The sequence below is a fragment of the Anomaloglossus baeobatrachus genome, chromosome 3 (genome assembly GCF_048569485.1).
Source record: "Anomaloglossus baeobatrachus isolate aAnoBae1 chromosome 3, aAnoBae1.hap1, whole genome shotgun sequence".
NCBI lineage: Eukaryota > Metazoa > Chordata > Amphibia > Anura > Aromobatidae > Anomaloglossus > Anomaloglossus baeobatrachus.
In genome coordinates, this window is record NC_134355.1 from 7,876,142 (window position 1) to 7,901,896 (window position 25,755).

Sequence of the window (25,755 nt, forward strand, 5' to 3'; positions counted from 1 at the left end):
TCTGAACAGGGTACTAGTTGCCCTCCAGAAGCCGCCCTTCGAGCCTCTGAGGGAGGTTTCACTTTCTAGACTATCACAGAAAGTGGCTTTTCTGGTAGCGATCACATCTCTTCGTAGAGTGTCTGAGCTAGCAGCGCTGTCATCCAAGGCTCCTTTCCTGGTCTTCCACCAGGACAAGGTAGTGCTGCGCCCCATTCAGGAGTTTCTCCCGAAGGTGGTATCCTCTTTTCATCTTAATCAGGATATCTCTTTGCCTTCTTTTTGTCCTCATGCAGTTCATCGGTATGAGAAGAATTTACATTTGTTAGATCTGGTGAGAGCACTCAGAATCTACATTTCCCGCACGGCGCCTCTGCGCCGCTCCGATGCACTCTTTGTCCTTGTCGCTGGTAAGCGCAAAGGGTCGCAGGCTTCCAAAGCCACCCTGGCTCGATGGATCAAAGAACCAATTCTTGAAGCCTACCGTTCTGCTGGGCTTCCGGTTCCATCAGGGCTGAAGGCCCATTCTACCAGAGCCGTGGGTGCGTCCTGGGCATTGCGACACCAGGCTACGGCTCAACAGGTGTGCCAGACAGTTACCTGGTCGAGTCTGCACACTTTCACCAAACATTATCAGGTGCATACCTATGCTTCGGCGGACGCCAGCCTAGGTAGAAGAGTCTTGCAGGCGGCAGTTGCCTCCCCGTAGGGGAGGGCTGTCTTCGCAGCTCTAACATAAGGTATTTCTTTACCCACCCAGGGACAGCTTTTGGACGTCCCAATCGTCTGGGTCTCCCAATGGAGCGCCGAAGAAGAAGGGAATTTTGTTACTTACCGTAAATTCCTTTTCTTCTAGCTCCTATTGGGAGACCCAGCACCCGCCCTGTTGTCCTTCGGGATTTTTGGTTTTTTTCGGGTACACATGTTGTTCATGTTGAACGGTTTTTCAGTTCTCCGATGTTACTCGGAGTGAATTTGTTTAACCAAGTTATTGGCTTTCCTCCTTCTTGCTTTTGCACTAAAACTGGTGAGCCAGTGATCCCACTGGGGGTGTATAGCCAGAAGGGGAGGGGCCTTACACTTTTTAGTGTAATGCTTTGTGTGGCCTCCGGAGGCAGTAGCTATACACCCAATCGTCTGGGTCTCCCAATAGGAGCTAGAAGAAAAGGAATTTACGGTAAGTAACAAAATTCCCTTCTTCTTCGGCGCTCCATTGGGAGACCCAGACGATTGGGTGTATAGCACTGCCTCCGGAGGCCACACAAAGCAATTACACTAAAAAGTGTAAGGCCCCTCCCCTTCTGGCTATACACCCCCAGTGGGATCACTGGCTCACCAGTTTTCTGCTTTGTGCGAAGGAGGTCAGACATCCACGCATAGCTCCACTGTTTAGTCAGCAGTAGCTGCTGACTATGTCGGATGGAAGAAAAGAGGGCCCATATACGGCCCCCAGCATGCTCCCTTCTTACCCCACTTGTGGTTCGTAAGGTTGAGGTACCTATTGCTGGTACGGAGGCTGGAGCCCACATGCTGCTTTCCTTCCCCATCCCCCTGAGGGGCTCTGTGGAAGTGGGATCTTACCGGCCCCCAAGCCCTGAGGCCGGGCTCCATCCACAGACCCATTGAACCTGATGGATAAGGAGCTGTGTACCATTCAGGGACAAGGCCCTGCAACTTTCAGGTACTCTGTGTCCCCGTTCAGGCGGGCACGCACACACCAGACTTGCTGGGTGTGTTAGTGCGCCGGGGACAGTAACGCTGGGGTTTGAGTCACAGCAGCTTTGCTGTGTGACTTCATGTAAGGGAACTACCGCGCCGGCCACTCTCGGAGCGGCGGCGCGGCTGGGACTTGTAGTGCGCCGGGGACTTGGCGCCGACCGCGCTTTTACGGCGGCGGCGCTTATAAATTTAGTCCCCGGCTTTTGCGGCCTAGCTCCGCTTCGTTCCCGCCCCCTCCCTGTCAATCAGGGAAGGGGAGAGACGCTGTACGTTTACTCAGCGCCGAGGGCTGGAGCCTTATTTACATGCTCCAGCCCTCTCACTTGGCACAGTGGGACACAGGTTTCCCGCTTTTAGTCTGGCACGCCCAGGGCCCGCCCCCCCCTCCACAGGACGCCGGCAGCCATTCCTGCATGCAGTTCTGGCTGGAGGACGGACACAGGCTCTGGGAGACCCAAGACTAGGGATTTCTGGACCACACACCCGCGTTTAGCGGGCGGTAAGCAGCACTTTAGTGCTGGCCCCTCTTGTGCCACAGTGTGTATTGGTGTACTTTTTCCTGTACCAGATATCTTTAGATATATACTGCACTGTACGGTCGCTTCTTGGCTGTATACCCTATATTGCTCTGGGAAGACAACAACATGTCATCCACAAAACGCAAGGGTGCCAAGGCACGGGCTGTATACACTGTTTGTACAGCATGTGGGGCTAATCTACCAGCAGGCTCCAACGACTCTCATTGCGTGCAATGTTCAGTCCCGGTGGCACTTCGTCAGCCAGAGTCTATGGTGATGGTAGCCCAGGCAGAGACGCCTGTGAACCCTGCCCCGGTGACGGGGACAGAATTTGCAGTCTTTGCTGATAAAATGTCTGTGACTATGACAAAAATCCTGGAGACCTTGCAGTCCAGGCCAGTTGCTCAGACCATGGACACTACTGTCCCTATGTTTCCCGGTCCCCCTCAGTTGGAACTAATCCGTACTTCACGGGGGTCCCAGGCATCACTGGCTGAGGGCTCTGACTCTGATGACAGTCCCAGGCAGCCTAAGCGAACTCGCTGGGAGAGACCCTCCACGTCATCACGCGGGTCAGGGTCTCAGCGAGAAGGGTCTCTATATGATGAGACAGAGGTGGGTGATCAGGAGTCTAGCCCTGACACCGCACTCAATTTGGATACGCCAGATGGTGACGCCATGGTAAATGACCTTATAGCGGCCATCAATAGGCTGTTGGATATTTCTCCCCCAGCCCCTTCAGCAGAGGAGGCAGCTGCCCAGCAGGAGAAATTCCATTTCTTCGGCGCTCTATTGGGAGACCCAGACGATTGGGTGTATAGCACTGCCTCCGGAGGCCACACAAAGCAATTACACTAAAAAGTGTAAGGCCCCTCCCCTTCTGGCTATACACCCCCAGTGGGATCACTGGCTCACCAGTTTTCTGCTTTGTGCGAAGGAGGTCAGACATCCACGCATAGCTCCACTGTTTGTAGTCAGCAGTAGCTGCTGACTATATCGGATGGAAGAAAAGAGGGCCCATATAGGGCCCCCAGCATGCTCCCTTCTCACCCGCGGTTGGTGCTTGTAAGGTTGAGGTACCTATTGCTGGTACAGAGGCTGGAGCCCACATGCTGTTTTCCTTCCACATCCCCTGGAGGGCTCTGTGGAAGTGGGATCTTGCCGGCCCCCAAGCCCTGGGGCCGGGCTCCATCCACAGACCCATAGAACCTGCTGGATTGGGAGCGGGAGTGCCGTTCAGGGACAAGGCCCTGCAACTTTCAGGTACTCTGTGTCCCCGGCAGGCACGGACACTCTCAGGGCTTGCTGAGCGTTGTAGTGCGCCGGGGACAGTGGCGCTGTACGCTGGGGGTTAGGTCACTGCAGCTTTGCTGAGTGACGTTGTGTGTTGGGAACTACTGCGCCGACCGCTCCTGGAGCGGCGGCGCAGCTGCGACTTGTGGTGCGACGGGGGCTTTGCGCCGACCGCGCTTTTACGGCGGCGGCGCTTTTAACTTTAGCCCCCGGCTTCTGCGGCCTAGCGCCGCTTCGTTCCCGCCCCCACCCTGTCAATCAGGGTAGGGGAGAGACGCTGCTCAATGGCAGCGCCGAGGGCTGGAGCCTTATTTACATGCTCCAGCCCTCTCAGTAGGCACAAGGGGAAGCAGACTTCCCGCTCTTCGTCGGTGTACGCCCAGGGCCCGCCCCCCCTCTCCACAAGGACGCCGGCAGCCATTACACATGCGATCTGGCTGGGGAGAGGCAGCAGGCTCTGGGAGACCCAGACTAGAGGGATTTCTGGCGACCACACACCGCTCCTAAGCGGGCGGTAAGCTGCACAGTAGTGCTGGCCCCACTAGTGCCTCAGTGATATATTAGTGTACTTTTTTCTTGGTACCATATATATATATATAGTTGCACTGTAAGGTCGCTTCTTGGCTGGACACCCTGTACTGCTCTGAGGAGGCAGCAACATGTCATCCGCAAAACGCAAGGCTGCCAAGGCACGGGCTGTGTACACTGTTTGTACTGCATGTGGGGCTGATCTACCGGCAGGCTCCAATGATCCACATTGTGTGCAATGTTCAGTCCCAGTGGCACTTCGTCAGCCAGAGCCTATGGTGGTGGTAGCCCAGGCAGAGACGCCTGTGAACCCTGCCCCGGTGACGGGGACAGACTTTGCAGTGTTTGCTGATAAAATGTCTGAGGCTATGACAAAAATCCTGGAGACCTTGCAGGCCAGGCCAGTTCCTCAGACCATGGACACTGCTGTGCCTATGTTCCCCGGTCCCCCTCAGTTGGAACTAGTCCGTACTTCAAGGGGGTCTCAAGCATCACAAGCTGACGTCTCTGACTCAGATGACAGTCCCAGGCAGCCTAAGCGAGCTCGCTGGGAAAGACCCTCGACGTCATCACACTGCTCAGGGTCTCAGCGAGAAGAATCTCTCTGTGATGAGACTGAGGACAGTGATCAGGATTCTAATCCTGAGGCCCCTCTCAATCTGGATGCCCCTGATGGTGACGCCATGGTTAATGACCTTATATCGGCGATTAATAGGCTGTTGGATATTTCTCCCCCAGCCCCTTCTGCAGAGGAGGCAGCTGCACAGCAGGAGAAGTTCCATTTCCTGTATCCCAAGCGTAAATTAAGTGCCTTTTTGGACCACTCTGACTTCAGAGAATCAATCCAGAAGCACGACGCTCATCCAGACAAGCGTTTCTCTAAGCGTTCTAAGGATACCCGTTATCCTTTTCCCGCTGAAGTGGCCAAACGCTGGACCCAGTGCCCAAAGGTGGATCCCCCAATTTCCAAGCTTGCGGCTAGATCCATAGTCGCAGTAGAGGATGGCGCTTCACTTAAAGATGCCAACGACAGACAGATGGACCTTTGGTTGAAATCTGTCTATGAAGCTATCGGCGCGTCCTTTGCTCCAGCATTCGCGGCCGTGTGGGCACTACAAGCTATTTCAGCTGGTTTAGCACAGGTGGATGCTATCATGCATCCAGCAGTGCCGCAGGTGGCGTCCCTAACCTCGCAAATGTCTGCGTTTGCGACCTATGCTATCAATGCTGTCCTAGAATCTACGAGCCGTACCTCTATGGCGGCCGCCAATTCTGTGGTTTTGCGCAGAGCCTTATGGTTAAAGGACTGGAAAGCAGATGCTGGTTCCAAAAAATGCTTAACCAGCTTGCCATTATCTAGGGACAGATTGTTTGGTGAGCCATTGGCTGAAATCATAAAACAGTCCAAGGGTAAGGACTCTTCCTTGCCACAGCCCAGAGCAAGTAAACCTCAACAGAAAAAGTGGCAGTCGAGGTTTCGGTCCTTTCGAGGCTCGGGCAAGCCCCAATTCTCCTCGTCCAAAGGGACTCAGAAAGGACAAGGGAGCTCAGATTCCTGGCGGGCTCACTCACGCCCCAGGAAAGCAAATGGAGGAACCGCTTCCAAGGCGGCTACCTCATGACTTTCGGCCTCCTCCCTCCGCATCCTCGGTCGGTGGCAGGCTCTCCCGCTTTTGCGACATTTGGCTGTCACAGGTCAAAGACCGGTGGGTAACAGACATTTTGTCTCGCGGGTACAGAATCGAGTTCAGTTCTCTGCCTCCACTTCGGTTCTTCAGAACCTCCCCACACCCCAACCGAGCAGATGCCCTGCTGCAGGCGGTGGACTCTCTAAGAGCAGAAGGAGTCGTGATCCCTGTTCCCCCTCTGGAACGGGGGCGAGGATTTTACTCCAATCTCTTTGTGGTTCCAAAAAAGGACGGCTCCTTCCGTCCTGTTCTGGACCTAAAACTGCTCAACAAGCATGTGAACGCCAGGCGGTTCCGGATGGAATCCCTCCGCTCAGTCATTGCCTCAATGTCCCAAGGAGATTTCCTAGCATCAATAGACATCAAAGATGCTTATCTCCACGTGCCGATTGCTACGGAGCACCAACGCTTTCTGCGCTTCGTGATAGGAGACGAACATCTTCAGTTCGTGGCTCTGCCATTTGGTCTGGCGACAGCCCCCCGGGTGTTCACCAAGATCATGGCAGCAGTGGTAGCAGTCTTGCACTCTCACGGACACTCTGTGATCCCTTACTTGGACGATCTACTGGTCAAGGCACCCTCTCAGGAGGCATGCCAACTCAGCCTGAATTTTGCACTGGAGACTCTCCAGGCGTTCGGGTGGATCATCAACTTCCCAAAGTCAAATCTGTCACCGACCCAATCACTAACGTATCTTGGCATGGAGTTTCATACTCTCTCAGCGATAGTGAAGCTTCCGCTGAGCAAGCAGCGGTCACTACAGACAGGGGTGCAGGCTCTCCTTCAAGGTCAGTCGCACTCCTTAAGACGCCTCATGCACTTCCTCGGGAAGATGGTGGCGGCAATAGAGGCGGTTCCGTTTGCGCAGTTTCATCTGCGTCCACTTCAATGGGACATTCTCCGCCAATGGGACGGGAAGTCGACATCCCTGGACAGGAAAGTCTCCCTTTCCCAGACGGCCAAGGACTCTCTGCAGTGGTGGCTCCTTTCCACCTCGTTATCACAGGGAAGATCCTTCCTACCACCGTCCTGGGCGGTGGTCACGACAGACGCGAGTCTGTCAGGATGGGGAGCAGTGTTTCTCCACCACAGGGCTCAGGGTACGTGGACTCAGCAGGAGTCCAGCCTTCAGATCAATGTTCTGGAAATCAGAGCAGTGTTTCTTGCCCTACTAGCCTTCCAGCAGTGGCTGGAAGGGAAGCAGATCCGAATTCAATCGGACAACTCCACAGCGGTGGCGTACATCAATCACCAAGGAGGGACTCGCAGTCGGCAAGCCTTCCAGGAAGTCCGGCGCATTATGATGTGGGTGGAAGCCACGGCCTCCACCATATCCGCAGTTCACATCCCCGGCGTAGAAAACTGGGAAGCAGACTTCCTCAGTCGCCAGGGCATGGATGCAGGGGAATGGTCCCTTCACCCGGACGTGTTTCAGGAAATCTGTCACCGATGGGGAAGGCCGGACGTCGATCTAATGGCGTCCCGGCACAACAACAAGGTCCCAACATTCATGGCACGGTCTCGCGATCAAAGAGCGCTGGCGGCAGACGCCCTAGTGCAAGATTGGTCGCAGTTCCGGCTCCCTTATGTGTTTCCACCTCTGGCACTCTTGCCCAGAGTGCTACGCAAGATCAGATCCGAATGCAGCCGCGTCATACTCGTCGCTCCAGACTGGCCGAGGAGGGCGTGGTATCCGGATCTGTGGCATCTCACGGTCGGCCAACCGTGGGCACTACCAGACCGACCAGACTTACTGTCCCAAGGGCCGTTTTTCCATCGGAATTCTGCGGCCCTCAACCTGACTGCGTGGCCATTGAGTCCTGGATCCTAGCGTCTTCAGGCTTATCCCAAGGGGTCGTTGCCACCATGAGACAGGCTAGGAAGCCCACGTCTGCTAAGATCTACCACAGAACGTGGAGGATATTCTTATCCTGGTGCTCTGCTCAGAGAGTGTCTCCCTGGCCATTTGCATTACCTACCCTTCTTTCTTTCCTCCAATCTGGGTTAGAAAAAGGTTTGTCGCTCGGCTCCCTTAAAGGGCAAGTCTCGGCGCTATCCGTCTTTTTTCAGAAGCGTCTAGCACGACTTCCTAAGGTGCGCACGTTCCTACAGGGGGTTTGCCATATAGTTCCCCCGTACAAGCGGCTGTTAGATCCATGGGATCTGAACAGGGTACTAGTTGCCCTCCAGAAGCCGCCCTTCGAGCCTCTGAAGGAGGTTTCACTTTCTAGACTATCACAGAAAGTGGCTTTTCTGGTAGCGATCACATCTCTTCGGAGAGTGTCTGAGTTAGCAGCGTTGTCTTCCAAGGCTCCCTTCCTGGTCTTCCACCAGGACAAGGTAGTGCTGCGCCCCATTCAGGAGTTTCTCCCGAAGGTGGTATCCTCTTTTCATCTTAATCAGGATATCTTTTTGCCTTCGTTTTGTCCTCATGCAGTTCATCGGTATGAGAAGGATTTACATTTGTTAGATCTGGTGAGAGCACTCAGAATCTACATTTCCCGCACAGCGCCCCTGCGCCGTTCGGATGCACTCTTTGTCCTTGTCGCTGGTAAGCGCAAGGGGTCGCAGGCTTCTAAAGCCACCCTGGCTCGATGGATCAAAGAACCAATTCTTGAAGCCTACCGTTCTGCGGGGCTTCAGGTTCCATCAGGGCTAAAGGCCCATTCTACCAGAGCCGTGGGTGCGTCCTGGGCATTGCGACACCAGGCTACGGCTCAACAGGTGTGCCAGGCAGCTACCTGGTCGAGTCTGCACACTTTCACCAAACATTATCAGGTGCATACCTATGCTTCGGCGGACGCCAGCCTAGGTAGAAGAGTCCTGCAGGCGGCAGTTGCCTCCCCGTAGGGGAGGGCTGTCTTGCAGCTCTAACATGAGGTATTTCTTTACCCACCCTGGGACAGCTTTTGGACGTCCCAATCGTCTGGGTCTCCCAATAGAGCGCCGAAGAAGAAGGGAATTTTGTTACTTACCGTAAATTCCTTTTCTTCTAGCTCTTATTGGGAGACCCAGCACCCGCCCTGTTGTCCTTCGGGATTTTTGGTTTGTTTGCGGGTACACATGTTGTTCATGTTGAACGGTTTTCAGTTCTCCGATGTTACTCGGAGTGAATTTGTTTAAACCAGTTATTGGCTTTCCTCCTTCTTGCTTTTGCACTAAAACTGGTGAGCCAGTGATCCCACTGGGGGTGTATAGCCAGAAGGGGAGGGGCCTTACACTTTTTAGTGTAATTGCTTTGTGTGGCCTCCGGAGGCAGTGCTATACACCCAATCGTCTGGGTCTCCCAATAAGAGCTAGAAGAAAAGGAATTTACGGTAAGTAACAAAATTCCCTTCTTCCTGTATCCCAAGCGTAAATTGAGCACCTTTCTGGACCACTCTGACTTCAGAGCATCAATCCAGAAACACCATGCTTATCCGGACAAGCGTTTTTCCAAACGTCTTAAGGATACACGTTATCCCTTTCCCCCTGACGTGGTCAAACGCTGGACCCAGTGTCCAAAAGTGGACCCTCCAATATCCAGGCTTGCAGCTAGATCCATAGTTGCAGTGGAGGATGGGGCTTCACTTAAAGATGCCAATGACAGACAGATGGACCTTTGGTTGAAATCTGTCTATGAAGCTATTGGCGCGTCGTTTGCTCCAGCATTCGCGGCCGTGTGGGCGCTCCAAGCTATTTCAGCTGGTTTGGCACAGGTGGACTCTTTCATACGTCCAGCAGTGCCGCAAGTGGCGTCCTTAACTACGCAAATGACTGCGTTTGCGACCTACGCTATTAATGCGGTACTGGACTCTACGAGCCGTACCGCAATGGCTTCCGCCAACTCTGTAGTTTTGCGCAGAGCCTTGTGGTTAAAGGAATGGAAAGCAGATTCTGCTTCTAAAAAATGTTTAACCAGCTTGCCATTGTCTGGAGACAGACTGTTTGGTGAGCAATTGGCGGAAATCATTAAACAGTCCAAAGGTAAGGACTCTTCCTTACCCCAGCCCAGATCAAGCAAGCCTCAACAGAGGAAGTGGCAGTCAAAGTTTCGGTCCTTTCGAGGCTCGGGCAAGCCCCAGTTCGCCTCGTCCAAGGGGACTCAGAAAGAGCAAAGGAGCTCTGATTCCTGGCGGGCTCACTCACGCCCCAAGAAAGCAGCCGGAGGTACCGCTTCCAAGGCGGCTGCCTCATGACTTTCGGCCGCCTCCCTCCGCATCCTCGGTCGGTGGCAGGCTCTCCCGCTTTTGCGACATTTGGCTGCCACAGGTCAAAGACCGGTGGGTAACAGACATTTTGTCTCACGGGTACAGGATAGAGTTCAGTTCTCGTCCTCCGCCTCGGTTCTTCAGAACCTCCCCACATCCCGACCGAGCAGATGCTCTTCTGCAGGCGGTGTGCTCACTAAGAGCAGAAGGAGTGGTGGTCCCTGTTCCTCTTCAGGAACAAGGACAAGGTTTTTACTCCAATCTCTTTGTGGTGCCAAAGAAGGACGGCTCATTCCGTCCTGTTCTGGACCTAAAACTGCTCAACAAGCATGTGAACGCCAGGCGGTTCCGGATGGAATCCCTCCGCTCAGTCATTGCCTCAATGTCTCAAGGAGATTTCCTAGCATCAATAGACATCAAAGATGCTTATCTCCATGTGCCGATTGCTACAGAGCACCAACGTTTTCTACGCTTCGTGATAGGAGACGACCATCTTCAGTTCGTAGCTCTGCCATTTGGTCTGGCGACAGCCCCACGGGTGTTCACCAAGGTCATGGCGGAAGTGGTAGCAGTCTTGCACTCTCAGGGACACTCTGTGATCCCTTACTTGGACGATCTACTTGTCAAGGCACCCTCTCAGGAGGCATGCCAACTCAGCCTGAATGTTGCACTGGAGACTCTCCAGACGTTCGGGTGGATCATCAACTTCTCAAAGTCAAATCTGTCACCGACACAATCGCTAACGTATCTTGGCATGGAGTTTCATACTCTCTCAGCGATAGTGAAGCTTCCGCTGGACAAGCAGAGGTCACTACAAACTGGGGTGCAGGCTCTCCTTCAAAGTCAGTCGCACTCCTTAAGACGCCTCATGCACTTCCTCGGGAAGATGGTGGCGGCAATGGAGGCGGTTCCGTTTGCGCAGTTTCATCTGCGCCCACTTCAATGGGACATTCTCCGCCAATGGGACGGGAAGTCAACATCCCTGGACAAGAAAGTCTCCCTTTCCCAGACGGCCAAAGACTCTCTGCAGTGGTGGCTTCTTCCCACCTCATTGTCACAGGGAAGATCCTTCCTACCTCCGTCCTGGGCGGTGGTCACGACGGACGCGAGTCTCTCAGGGTGGGGAGCAGTTTTTCTCCACCACAGGGCTCAGGGTACGTGGACTCAGCAGGAGTCCACCCTTCCGATCAATGTTCTGGAGATCAGAGCAGTGTATCTTGCCCTACTAGCCTTCCAGCAGTGGCTGGAAGGAAAGCAGATCCGAATTCAGTCGGACAACTCCACAGCGGTGGCATACATCAACCACCAAGGGGGGACTCGCAGTCGGCAAGCCTTCCAGGAAGTCCGGCGGATCCTGATGTGGGTGGAAGCCACGGCCTCCACCATATCCGCAGTTCACATCCCCGGCGTAGAAAACTGGGAAGCAGACTTCCTCAGTCGCCAGGGCATGGACGCAGGGGAATGGTCCCTTCACCCGGAAGTGTTTCAGGAAATCTGTCGCCGCTGGGGAAGGCTGGACGTCGATCTAATGGCGTCCCGGCACAACAACAAGGTCCCGACCTTCATGGCACGGTCTCGCGATCACAGAGCTCTGGCGGCAGACGCCTTAGTGCAAGATTGGTCGCAGTTCCGGCTCCCTTATGTGTTTCCACCTCTGGCACTCTTGCCCAGGGTGCTACGCAAGATCAGATCCGACTGCAGCCGCGTCATACTCGTCGCCCCAGACTGGCCACGGAGGGCGTGGTATCCGGATCTGTGGCATCTCACGGTCGGCCAACCGTGGGCACTACCAGACCGACCAGACTTACTGTCCCAAGGGCCGTTTTTCCATCGGAATTCCGCGGCCCTGAACCTGACTGTGTGGCCATTGAGTCCTGGATCCTAGCGTCTTCAGGATTATCCCAAGGGGTCGTTGCCACCATGAGACAGGCTAGGAAGCCCACGTCCGCTAAGATCTACCACAGAACGTGGAGGATATTCTTATCCTGGTGCTCTGCTCAGGGAGTGTCTCCCTGGCCATTTGCATTGCCTACCTTTCTTTCTTTCCTACAATCTGGGTTAGAAAAAGGTTTGTGGCTCGGCTCCCTTAAGGGGCAAGTCTCGGCGCTATCCGTCTTTTTTCAGAAGCGTCTAGCACGACTCTCTAAGGTGCGCACGTTCCTGCAGGGAGTTTGTCATATCGTACCCCCGTACAAGCGACCATTAGATCCATGGGACCTGAACAGGGTGCTAGTTGCCCTCCAGAAGCCGCCCTTCGAGCCTCTGAGGGAGGTTTCACTTTCTAGACTGTCACAGAAAGTGGCTTTTCTGGTAGCGATCACATCTCTTCGGAGAGTGTCTGAGCTAGCAGCGCTGTCATCCAAGGCTCCCTTCCTGGTCTTCCACCAGGACAAGGTAGTGCTGCGCCCCATTCAGGAGTTTCTCCCGAAGGTGGTATCCTCTTTTCATCTTAATCAGGATATCTCTTTGCCTTCTTTTTGTCCTCATGCAGTTCATCGGTATGAGAAGGATTTACATTTGTTAGATCTGGTGCGAGCACTCAGAATCTACATTTCCCGCACGGCGCCCCTGCGCCGTTCGGATGCACTCTTTGTCCTTGTCGCTGGTAAGCGCAAGGGGTCGCAGGCCTCTAAGGCCACCCTGGCTCGATGGATCAAAGAACCAATTCTTGAGGCCTACCGTTCTGCTGGGCTTCCGGTTCCATCAGGGCTGAAGGCCCATTCTACCAGAGCCGTGGGTGCGTCCTGGGCATTGCGTCACCAGGCTACGGCTCAACAGGTGTGCCAGGCAGCTACCTGGTCGAGTCTGCACACTTTCACCAAACATTATCAGGTGCATACCTATGCTTCGGCGGACGCCAGCCTAGGTAGAAGAGTCCTGCAGGCGGCAGTTGCCTCCCCGTAGGGGAGGGCTGTCTTTGCAGCTCTAACATGAGGTATTTCTTTACCCACCCAGGGACAGCTTTTGGACGTCCCAATCGTCTGGGTCTCCCAATGGAGCGCCGAAGAAGAAGGGAATTTTGTTACTTACCGTAAATTCCTTTTCTTCTAGCTCCTATTGGGAGACCCAGCACCCGCCCTGTTGTCCTTCGGGATTTTTGGTTGTTTTTCGGGTACACATGTTGTTCATGTTGAATGGTTTTCAGTTCTCCGAGGTTATTTCGGAGGGAATTTGTTTAAACCAGTTATTGGCTTTCCTCCTTCTTGCTTTTGCACTAAAACTGGTGAGCCAGTGATCCCACTGGGGGTGTATAGCCAGAAGGGGAGGGGTCTTACACTTTTTAGTGTAATTGCTTTGTGTGGCCTCCGGAGGCAGTGCTATACACCCAATCGTCTGGGTCTCCCAATAGGAGCTAGAAGAAAAGGAATTTACGGTAAGTAACAAAATTCCCTTCTTTAATGAGTTTCTATAGTTCAAAGGTCACAAAACCCAAATTACAGCAAATGTCTGCTGTGTAACGCAGCCAGCACCTGCCCTGTATGGTGCAGGATCAGCTCCAGAGCCTGCTCGTCATCACAGAGCCAGTGCTGCTGTTAGAGGCAGATGTCGGCTGTGTAACGCAGCCAGCACCTGCCCTGTATGGTGCAGGATCAGCTCCAGAGCCTGCTCGTCATCACAGAGCCAGTGCTGCTGTTAGAGGCAGATGTCTGCTGTGTAACGCAGCCAGCACCTGCCCTGTATGGTGCAGGATCAGCTCCAGAGCCTGCTCGTCATCACAGAGCCAGTGCTGCTGTTAGAGGCAGATGTCGGCTGTGTAACGCAGCCAGCACCTGCCCTGTATGGTGCAGGATCAGCTCCAGAGCCTGCTCATCATCACAGAGCGTGTGCTGCTGTTAGAGGCATATGTCTGCTGTGTAACGCAGCCAGCACCTGCTCTGTATGGTGCAGGATCAGCTCCAGAGCCTGCTCGTCATCACAGAGCCAGTGCTGCTGTTAGAGGCAGATGTCGGCTGTGTAACGCAGCCAGCACCTGCCCTGTATGCTGTGGGATCAGCTCCAGAGCCTGCTCGTCATCACAGAGCCAGTGCTGCTGTTAGAGGCAGATGTCGGCTGTGTAACGCTGCCAGCACCTGCCCTGTATGGTGCAGGATCAGCTCCAGAGCCTGCTCATCATCACAGAGCCAGTGCTGCTGTTAGAGGCAGATGTCTGCTGTGTAACGCAGCCAGCACCTGCCCTGTATGGTGCAGGATCAGCTCCAGAGCCTGCTCATCATCACAGAGCCAGTGCTGCTGTTAGAGGCAGATGTCTGCTGTGTAACGCAGCCAGCACCTGCCCTGTATGGTGCAGGATCAGCTCCAGAGCCTGCTCGTCATCACAGAGCGTGTGCTGCTGTTAGAGGCATATGTCTGCTGTGTAACGCAGCCAGCACCTGCTCTGTATGGTGCAGGATCAGCTCCAGAGCCTGCTCGTCATCACAGAGCCAGTGCTGCTGTTAGAGGCAGATGTCGGCTGTGTAACGCAGCCAGCACCTGCCCTGTATGGTGCAGGATCAGCTCCAGAGCCTGCTCGTCATCACAGAGCGTGTGCTGCTGTTAGAGGCATATGTCTGCTGTGTAACGCAGCCAGCACCTGCCCTGTATGGTGCAGGATCAGCTCCAGAGCCTGCTCGTCATCACAGAGCCAGTGCTGCTGTTAGAGGCAGATGTCTGCTGTGTAACGCAGCCAGCACCTGCCCTGTATGCTGTGGGATCAGCTCCAGAGCCTGCTCGTCATCACAGAGCGAGTGCTGCTGTTAGAGGCAGATGTCGGCTGTGTAACGCTGCCAGCACCTGCCCTGTATGGTGCAGGATCAGCTCCAGAGCCTGCTCGTCATCACAGAGCGAGTGCTGCTGTTAGAGGCAGATGTCGGCTGTGTAACGCAGCCAGCACCTGCCCTGTATGGTGCAGGATCAGCTCCAGAGCCTGCTCGTCATCACAGAGCCAGTGCTGCTGTTAGAGCCAGATGTCGGCTGTGTAATGCAGCCAGCACCTGCCTTGTATGGTGCAGGATCAGCTCCAGAGCCTGCTCGTCATCACAGAGCCAGTGCTGCTGTTAGCCAGATGTCGGCTGTGTAACGCAGCCAGCACCTGCCCTGTATGGTGCGGAATCAGCTCGAGCCTGCTCGTCATCACAGAGCCAGTGCTGCTGTTAGAGGCAGATGTCTGCTGTGTAACGCAGCCAGCACCTGCCCTGTATGGTGCGGAATCAGCTCGAGCGTGCTCGTCATCACAGAGCCAGTGCTGCTGTTAGAGGCAGATGTCGGCTGTGTAATGCAGCCAGCACCTGCCCTGTATGGTGCAGGATCAGCTCCAGAGCCTGCTCATCATCACAGAGCCAGTGCTGCTGTTAGAGGCAGATGTCTGCTGTGTAACGCAGCCAGCACCTGCCCTGTATGGTGCGGGATCAGCTCCAGAGCCTGCTCGTCATCACAGAGCGAGTGCTGCTGTTAGAGGCAGATGTCGGCTGTGTAATGCAGCCAGCACCTGCCCTGTATGCTGTGGGATCAGCTCTGGAGCCGGCTCCTAACTCTCACACATGACATTTGCTGAAAAAGTGTTTTCTTTTTTTCCCCTCTGCCAAAATGTTTTTAATGGGGTCCGGGGCTGGAGACCTTTGTGATAACATTGCCTGATACATTGTAACCAATCCTCAGCAGTGTGAGCAGATGAGTGAGTTATCAGCGTGTCATTATCACCTCGTGTGTAGTAACGTTCTCTTCTTCTGTCTCCCCGGCAGTCACTGTGAGGTGCAGATAAAAGCTCTGGCGAAGATCCACGCCTTCGTGCAAGACTCGTAAGTAACACTGTGAATGAGGAGCAGAAGTGTACGGCTGCAGTTCAATAGGTGCAGCCTGTATCCTGCCTGTGTCAGCAGCTGCAGCCTGTATCCTGCCTGTGTCAGTAGCTGCAGCCTGTATCCTGCCTGTGTCAGTAGCTGCAGCCTGTATCCTGCCTGTGTCAGTAGCTGCAGCCTGTATCCTGCCTGTGTCAGTAGCTGCAGCCTGTATCCTGCCTGTGTCAGTAGGTGCAGCCTGTATCCTGCCTGTGTCAGCAGCTGCAGCCTGTATCCTGCCTGTGTCAGTAGCTGCAGCCTGTATCCTGCCTGTGTCAGTAGGTGCAGCCTGTATCCTGCCTGTGTCAGTAGCTGCAGCCTGTATCCTGCCTGTGTCAGTAGCTGCAGCCTGTATCCTGCCTGTGTCAGTAGCTGCAGCCTGTATCCTGCCTGTGTCAGTAGCTGCAGCCTGTTTCCTGCCTGTGTCAGTAGGTGCAGCCTGTATCCTGCCTGTGTCAGCAGCTGCAGCCTGTATCCTGCCTGTGTCAGTAGGTGCAGCCTGTATCCTGCCTGCGTCAGTAGGTGCAGCCTGTATCCTGCCTGTGTCAGTAGGTGCAGCCTGTATCCTGCCTGTGTCAGTAGCTGCAGCCTGTATCCTGCCTGTGTCAGTAGCTGCAGCCTGTATCCTGCCTGTGTCAGTAGCTGCAGCCTGTATCCTGCCTGTGTCAGTAGCTGCAGCCTGTATCCTGCCTGCGTCAGTAGCTGCAGCCTGTACCCTGCCTGTGTCAGTAGGTGCAGCCTGTATCCTGCCTGTGTCAGTAGCTTCAGCCTGTATCCTGCCTGTGTCAGTAGGTGCAGCCTGTATCCTGCCTGTGTCAGTAGCTGCAGCCTGTATCCTGCCTGTGTCAGTAGGTGCAGCCTGTATCCTGCCTGCGTCAGTAGCTGCAGCCTGTACCCTGCCTGTGTCAGTAGGTGCAGCCTGTATCCTGCCTGTGTCAGTAGCTTCAGCCTGTATCCTGCCTGCGTCAGTAGGTGCAGGTGTAGTTTATGTGCAGGACTTACACAGACTACATCAGCACAGCCAGCTACTTAGAAGAGTTGCACAGACTCTACAGTGTCACAGCCAGCAATGCATCTGATTTCTCACTCTACAGCAGCACCACCAGCTATCTACAGGAGTTGCGCTGACTTTACAGCAGCACAGCCAGCAATGAATGGGATTTCTCAGACACTACAGCAGCACCACCAGCAATGTACAGGAGTTGCACACACTCTACAGCGTCACAGCCAGCAATATATAGGATTTCTCAGACTCTACAGCAGCTCCACCATCTATGTACAGGAGTTGCACACACTCTACAGCGTCACAGCCAGCAATGTATAGGTTTTCTCAGACTCTGCAGCAGCACCACCAGCTACGTACAGGAGTTGCACAGACTCTGCAGCATCACAGCCAGCTATGTCCAAGTGTTGCACAGACTTCACATCAGCACAGTAAGCATTATGCTAGAGTTAAACTATAAAGCAACACAGCCAGCTATGTACAGGAGTTACACTGACTATAGCATATGAACCAGCTTCTTACAGGCATTACACAGACTCATCGGCAAATCAGCCAGCTGCTTACAGGCATTACACAGACTCTACAGCAGATCAGTCAGCTGCTTACAGGAGTTACACAGACTCTACAGCAGATTAGCCAGCTGTTTACAGGAGTTACACAGACTCTACAGCAGAACAGCCACCTGATTACAGGAGTTACTCAGTCTACAGCAGATTAGCCAGCTTCTTATAGGAGTTACACAGACTACAGCAAATCACCCAGCTGTTTACAGGAGTTACAGAGACTCTACAGCAGATCAGCCAGCTGTTTATAGGAATTACACAGACTCTACAGCAGATCAGCCAGCTGTTTACAGGAGTTACTCAGTCTACAGCAGATTAGCCAACTTCTTACAGGAGTTACACAGACTACAGCAGATCAGCCAGCTGTTTACAGGAGTTACAGAGACTCTACAGCAGATCAGCCAGCTGTGTACAGGCGTTACACAGACTCTACAGCAGATCAGCCAGCTTCTTATAGGAGTTACAGAGACTCTACAGCAGATCAGCCAGCTGTTTACAGGAGTTACAGAGACTCTACAGCAGATCAGCCAGCTGTTTACAGGCATTACACAGACTCTACAGCAGATCAGCCAGCTTCTTATAGGAGTTACAGAGACTCTACAGCAGATCAGCCAGCTGTTTACAGGAGTTACAGAGACTCTACAGCAGATCAGCCAGCTGTTTACAGGCATTACACAGACTCTACAGCAGATCAGCCAGCTGTTTACAGGAGTTACACAGACTCTACAGAAGATCAGTCAGCTGTTTACATGCATTACACAGACTCTACAGCAGATCAGCCAGCTTCTTACAGGAGTTACACAGACACTATAGCAGATCAGTCAGCTGTTTACATGCATTACACAGACACTATAGCAGATCAGCCAGCTGTTTACAGGAGTTACACAGACACTAGAGCAGATCAGCCAGCTGTTTACAGGAGTTACACAGACTCTACAGCAGAACAGCCACCTGATTACAGGAGTTACTCAGTCTACAGCAGATTAGCCAGCTTCTTATAGGAGTTACACAGACTACAGCAAATCACCCAGCTGTTTACAGGAGTTACAGAGACTCTACAGCAGATCAGCCAGCTGTTTATAGGAATTACACAGACTCTACAGCAGATCAGCCAGCTGTTTACAGGAGTTACACAGACTCTACAGCAGAACAGCCAGCTGATTACAGGAGTTACTCAGTCTACAGCAGATTAGCCAACTTCTTATAGGAGTTACACAGACTCTACAGCAAATCAGCCAGCTATTTACAGGAGTTACACAGACTACAGCAGATCAGCCAGCTGTTTACAGGAGTTACAGAGACTCTACAGCAGATCAGCCAGCTGTGTACAGGCGTTACACAGACTCTACAGCAGATCAGCCAGCTTCTTATAGGAGTTACAGAGACTCTACAGCAGATCAGCCAGCTGTTTACAGGAGTTACAGAGACTCTACAGCAGATCAGCCAGCTGTTTACAGGCATTACACAGACTCTACAGCAGATCAGCCAGCTTCTTATAGGAGTTACAGAGACTCTACAGCAGATCAGCCAGCTGTTTACAGGAGTTACAGAGACTCTACAGCAGATCAGCCAGCTGTTTACAGGCATTACACAGACTCTACAGCAGATCAGCCAGCTGTTTACAGGAGTTACACAGACTCTACAGAAGATCAGTCAGCTGTTTACATGCATTACACAGACTCTACAGCAGATCAGCCAGCTTCTTACAGGAGTTACACAGACACTATAGCAGATCAGTCAGCTGTTTACATGCATTACACAGACACTATAGCAGATCAGCCAGCTGTTTACAGGAGTTACACAGACACTAGAGCAGATCAGCCAGCTGTTTACAGGAGTTACACAGACTCTACAGCAGATCAGTCAGCTGTTTACATGCATTACACAGACTCTACAGCAGATCAGCCAGCTGTTTACAGGAGTTACACAGACTCTACAGAAGATCAGCCAGCTGTTTACAGGAGTTACACAGACTCTACAGCAGATCAGCCAGCTTCTTACAGGAGTTACACAGACTCTACAGCAGATCAGCCAGCTGTTTACAGGAGTTACACAGACTCTACAGAAGATCAGTCAGCTGTTTACATGCATTACACAGACTCTACAGCAGATCAGCCAGCTTCTTACAGGAGTTACACAGACACTATAGCAGATCAGTCAGCTGTTTACATGCATTACACAGACACTATAGCAGATCAGCCAGCTGTTTACAGGAGTTACACAGACTCTACAGCAGATCAGCCAGCTGTTTACAGGAGTTACACAAATTCTACAGCAGATCAGCCAGCTGTTTACAGGAGTTACACAAATTCTACAGAAGATCAGCCAGCTGTTTACAGGAGTTACACAGACTCTACAGCAAATTAGCAAATCTCTCATGAGCTGTTCATCTCCATTGAAATAAATGATGTAGAGCTGCAATACCACATAGAAGGTTGTCGTTGTATTTGGTTTCGACAGCCATGTGTTCTAATTCCAAACAACTATTTTAATTATAAAACATTTAATGGAGTCCAAAGCCTTGAAATGTGGGGTTTTACTTGGACTGCAGAATATGGATAATCCTATATCTTCTATAAAGGGCGTAAGTCCTCTCTGGACGACCTTGTTTTATGTCCCTTTTATGTCAGGACATAGAGGCTGAATGTGATGGGACGTTATTCAGTAGTGGTGTCATAATATAAAGGGAGACGGAGCTATACGGAAGCTGTAATTGTTCCCTTTCTGTCTGCAGATAAGCCATATATTGCCTTTTATGTTGATCATCACACTTATGTATTGATTAATGAGCCATAATCATAATGCAGCATTGATGATAGATTAATCTGCGATTATTGCTGAGTATTAATGTGTGTTTTTTTGCAGGACGCTGAGCGAGCCGCACCAGGCCGACCTGCGGAAAGAGTGTCTGAAGCTGTGGGGGGTGAGTGGACGCTGACGTGGATCCGTCGCTGTGGCTGACATATACAGAGGGGACGTGTCGTCATCCAGTTTGTCTTTCTTCCTCCAGATTCCTGACCAGGCTCGCGTGGCCCCTACCAATACCGACCCCAAGACCAAGTTCTTCCAGCTGATCCAGGTACGGCCTGCGCGCCACCTCTGCTTCTCTGGCTCCATCTTACTGGTCCTCGTATGTGACACGTGTCCCCCGTTCTTCTATTTCAGAGCCGGGACCTTGAAGTTTACATTTTCAAGCCGACCCCCCTGACGACCAAGACCCTGGAGAAGCTGAGCCACGTGCTGGACTACAGGTGCATGGTGTCCGGGAGCGAGCAGAAGTTCCTCCTCGGATTAGGGGTAAGACTGGTGCTGTGAAGGTAGCCTAAGCTATAAATTGTTTGTTCAAACGTAATAAGAATATCTGTGTATGTAAATAATCAAAATGTAAATGTCATTGCATATTTATCTGTGTGTCTATATGGCAATCGCACAGACGCCATAATATGATTCTAGGTTGTATCTTCAGGAAAGGGTTAACCAAAGATAATGAAGCCAGAATGTTAAACAATGAAAGTCTTCATGATGATGAGCAAAGGCCTTATCAGTGGTTTCACACACAGAAAGAATGTATAATGAACAGAGATGTATTTTATAGCATACTGGGAAAGATTAGGGAGTTGAATACTCCCTAGACTCCCTGTTCTAGTTTCAAGGTCAATGATGCATTCTGTATAATTGAGTCTTTTCCAATACACAAGTTCAGTTGGTGACGCTGGCTCAAAGAGTGAACACAGCTTCTGTGATCATTGCTTCTGAGTTATTTATTATATCTGTGCAGATATATAGCTAATTCGGCACCGGACTCTGGATATCCTGAACGAAGATACTGTTAGCTATCTTCACCTAAATTTCTCCCTTGACAGTGCCGCCTGAATATAATCCGGGTATAGTTACGTTCTCTGCGTCCCTGCTCAGAGTCGCCAATCAGGGGTCTCAGAAAGCTGGGTGGTTAGGATGTCACACACGCACTCGCATACGATGCTGGACCTTGTATTTAACATCTTGTATCACTGTCTCTGCAGAGATCTCAGATCTACACCTGGGGAGGGCGTCCTTCCGACCGCTGGACCAAACTGGAGCTAAAGACGGAGCTCCCCCGAGACACCCTGCTGTCCGTGGAGGTCGTCAACGAGCTGAAGGGCGAGGTGAGTGGTAAAAAGAAGGAGCCCCTCAGATCTGAAACCACCCACACGGCTCCAAACCCCATTGTGGTTATTACCCAGAGTTCGGTGGCAATACACCCCCGGCTCCTGTGCTGGTACATTAGCGATAGGGTGGCGGCCATATTGGTCCTCCCCCCGGTTATAAGACACTTTTCTTCAGCGCTCTATTGGGAGACCCAGACGATTGGGGTATAGCTACTGCCCTCCGGAGGCCACACAAAGCACTACACCAAAAGTGCAAGGCCCCTCCCCTTCTGGCTATACCCCCCCGTGGTATCACGGGTACTCCAGTTTTAGCTTTGTGTGCGAAGGAGGTCAAAAAGAGGGCCCATATAGGGCCCCCAGCATGCTCCCTTCTCACCCCTGGATGGTGTTGTAAGGTTGAGGTACCTATTGCTGGTACAGGGCTGGAGCCTCACATGCTGTTTTCCTTCCACATCCCCTTGGGGGCTCTGTGGAAGTGGGATCCTGCCGGCCTCAAAGCTCTGACGCCGGGCTCCATCCACAGACCCATAGCACCTGGTGGATGCCGAGCAGGAGTACCATCAGGGACCGGGCCCTGCATCATACAGGTACTCTGTGTCCCCGGCAGGCACAGACGCACTCCGGGCTGGCTGGGCGTTGTAGTGCGCCGGGGACCGTACACTGAGCTGGTGTTCCTACAGTTATCTGGGGGACTTTGTGTTCTGGGAACGCAGCGCCGACCCTCACTGGACCGGCGGCGCTGCTGTGACTTGTGGTGCGCCGGGGATACGCCGACCGCGCTTTTACGGCGGGGGCGTTTATAACTCTAGTCCCCGGCTTTTGGGCCTAGGACGCCGGCAGCTCCGATCGTTCCCGCCCCCACCCTGTCAATCAGGGTAGGGGAGAGACGCTGTTTCACGGCAGCGACGAGGGCTGGAGCCTGATTTACATGCTCCAGCCCTCTCACTAGGCACAGAGGGAAGCAGGCTTCCCGCTCTTGGTCAGGAACGCCCAGGGCCCGCCCCCCTTCCTCTCTCAGGACGCCGGCAGCCATTACATGCATGTCTGGCTGGAGGAAGGACGCAAGGCTCTGGGAGACCTAGACTGAGGGGCTTTGGGAGACCACACACCCGCTCTTAAGCGGGCGGTAAGCGGCTTTTCAGCTGGCCCCTCTAGTGCCTTACTGTGTATTAGTGTACTGTGTCACTGGACATAGATATTTATTGATTTCTTGCACTGTGAGGTCGCTTCCTGGCTGAATACCCCAGATCGCTCTGAGGAGGCAGCAACATGTCATCCACAAGACGCAAGGCTGCCAAGGCTAGGGCTGTGTGCACTGCGTGTGCTGCATGTGGGGCTGCTCTACCAGCAGGCTCCAATGACCCCCATTGTGTGCAATGCTCAGATCCGGTGCTGCTTCGTCAGCCGGAGTCCGGAGAGGTAGTGACCCAGGCTGAGACGCTTGTAAGTCCTGCCCCGGTATCAGGGACAGACTTTGCAGTTTTTGCGGATAATATGTCTGTGGCTATGGCAAAAATCCTGGAAACTTTGCAATCCATGCCTGGGGCTCAGTCTATGGACACGGCGAGGTCTATGTCCTCTAATCCTCCGCAGTTGGATTTAATCCAGACTGCAAGGGGGTCCCCGGCTTCTCAGGATGAGTATAATGACTCAGATGATTGCCCCAGCCACCCCAAGCGGGCTCGCTGGGAAAGACCCTCAACGTCATCACACTGCTCAGGGTCTCAGCGCAATCAGTCTCCATGTGATGTGTCTGAAGAGAGTGATCAGGAGTCTAATCCTGGAACCCCTCTCAATCTGGATACCCCGGATGGGGACGCCATGGTAAACGATCTTCTCTCAGCCATCAATAGGCTGTTAGATATTTCTCCCCCAGCCCCTTCAGCAGAAGAGGCAGCGGCAGAGCAGGAGAAGTTTCGTTTCCTCTATCCCAAGCGTAAATTAAGTGCTCTGTTGGATCACTCTGACTTCAGAGAATCAATCCAGAAACACGACGCTCATCCAGAAAAGCGTTTCTCTAAACGTTCTAAGGTTACACGTTATCCTTTCCCACCTGATGTGGTCAAGCGCTGGACCCAGTGTCCAAAGGTGGACCCCCCGATTTCCAAGCTTGCAGCTAGATCCATAGTTGCAGTGGAGGATGGCGCTTCACTTAAGGATGCCAATGACAGACAGATGGACCTTTGGTTAAAATCTGTCTATGAAGCGATCGGCGCGTCGTTTGCTCCAGCATTCGCAGCCGTATGGGCACTCCAAGCTATTTCAGCTGGTTTAGCAAAAGTGGATGCTATCATACATCCAGCGGTGCCGCAAGTGGCGCACCTTACCTCGCAGATGTCTGCGTTTGCCTCTTACGCTATCAATGCGGTCCTAGAATCTACCAGCCGCACCTCAATGGCGTCTGCCAATTCGGTAGTTTTGCGCAGGGCATTGTGGTTAAAGGACTGGAAAGCAGATGCTGGTTCCAAAAAATGTTTAACCAGCTTGCCTTTATCTAGAGATAGACTGTTTGGCGAGCCATTGGCTGACATCATTAAACAGTCCAAGGGTAAAGACTCCTCTTTACCCCAGCCCAGATCAAGCAAACCTCAGCAGAGAAAGTGGCAGCAGAAGTTTCAGTCCTTTCGAGGTTCGGGCAAAACACAATTCTCCTCGTCCAAAGGGACTCAGAGGACGCAAAGAAACTCAGATTCCTGGCGGGCTCACTCACGCCCCAAGAAAGCAAATGGAGGAACCGCTTCCAAAGCGGCTACCTCATGACTTCCAGCCCCCTCCCTCCGCATCTCCGGTCGGGGGCAGGCTCTCCCGCTTTTACGACACTTGGATGTCACAGGTCAAAGACCGGTGGGTGACAGACATTTTGTCTCGCGGGTACAGAATCGAGTTCAGTTCTCGTCCTCCAGCTCGGTTCTTCAGAACCTCCCCACATCCAGACCGTGTAGATGTCCTGCGGCAGGCGGTGGACTCCCTAAGAGCGGAAGGAGTAGTGGTTCCTGTACCGTCTCAGGAACAAGGGAGAGGGTTTTACTCCAATCTCTTTGTGGTGCCAAAAAAGGACGGCTCGTTCCGTCCTGTTCTGGACCTAAAACTGCTCAACAAACATGTGCACGCCAGACGGTTCCGGATGGAAACCCTCCGTTCTGTCATTGCCTCAATGTCTCAAGGAGACTTCCTTGCCTCAATAGACATCAAAGATGCTTATCTCCACGTGCCAATTGCTACAGAACATCAACGTTTTCTACGTTTTGTGATAGGAGACGACCATCTTCAGTTCGTAGCTCTGCCATTCGGTCTGGCGACAGCCCCCCGGGTCTTCACCAAGGTCATGGCGGCGGTGGTAGCAGTCTTGCACTCTCAGGGACACTCGGTGATCCCTTACCTAGACGATCTACTTGTCAAGGCACCCTCTCAAGAGGCATGCCAACTCAGTCTACATGCTACGCTGGAGACTCTCCAGACTTTTGGATGGATCATCAACTTTCCAAAGTCAAATCTGTCACCGACACAGTCACTAACGTATCTTGGCATGGAGTTCCATACTCGAGCAGCGAGAGTGAAGCTTCCGCTAAACAAGCAGCGGTCCTTACAGACAGGGGTGCAATCTCTCCTTCAGGGCCAGTCGCACCCCTTGCGGCGCCTCATGCACTTCCTAGGGAAGATGGTGGCAGCCATGGAAGCAGTTCCCTTTGCGCAGTTTCATCTGCGTCCACTTCAATGGGACATTCTCCGCCAATGGGACGGGAAGACAACTTCCCTAGACAGGAAAGTCTCTCTTTCCCAGACGGCCAAGGACTCTCTACAATGGTGGCTCCTTCCCACCTCATTGTCTCAGGGAAGATCCTTCCTGCCCCCATCCTGGGCAGTGGTCACGACAGATGCGAGTCTGTCGGGGTGGGGAGCAGTGTTTCTACACCACAGGGCTCAGGGGACGTGGACTCCGCAAGAGTCCACCCTTCAGATCAATGTTCTGGAAATCAGGGCAGTGTATCTTGCCCTACTAGCCTTTCAACAGTGGCTGGAAGGAAAGCAGATCCGAATCCAGTCGGACAACTCCACAGCGGTGGCATACATCAACCACCAAGGAGGGACGCGCAGCCGGCAAGCCTTTCAGGAAGTCCGGCGCATTCTGAATTGGGTGGAGGACACAGCATCCACCATCTCCGCGGTTCACATCCCAGGCGTAGAAAACTGGGAAGCAGACTTCCTCAGTCGCCAGGGTATGGACGCAGGGGAATGGTCCCTTCACCCGGACGTGTTTCAAGAAATCTGTCGCCGCTGGGGGGTGCCGGACGTCGACCTAATGGCGTCTCGGC

The 25,755-nt window shown here is 53.0% G+C and overlaps 1 protein-coding gene across 1 annotated transcript in view; it reads left to right on the top strand.

The window, feature by feature from the left end:
* The window catches only part of CMTR1 (cap methyltransferase 1), a 93,219-nt gene that overhangs the window by 60,189 nt on the left and 7,275 nt on the right, over positions 1-25,755 (top strand). The window contains 5 exon segments of the mRNA XM_075338976.1: positions 15,633-15,689; positions 20,160-20,217; positions 20,305-20,373; positions 20,460-20,591; positions 21,317-21,439. Of these exon segments, the coding sequence (XP_075195091.1) occupies positions 15,633-15,689; positions 20,160-20,217; positions 20,305-20,373; positions 20,460-20,591; positions 21,317-21,439 (439 nt within the window).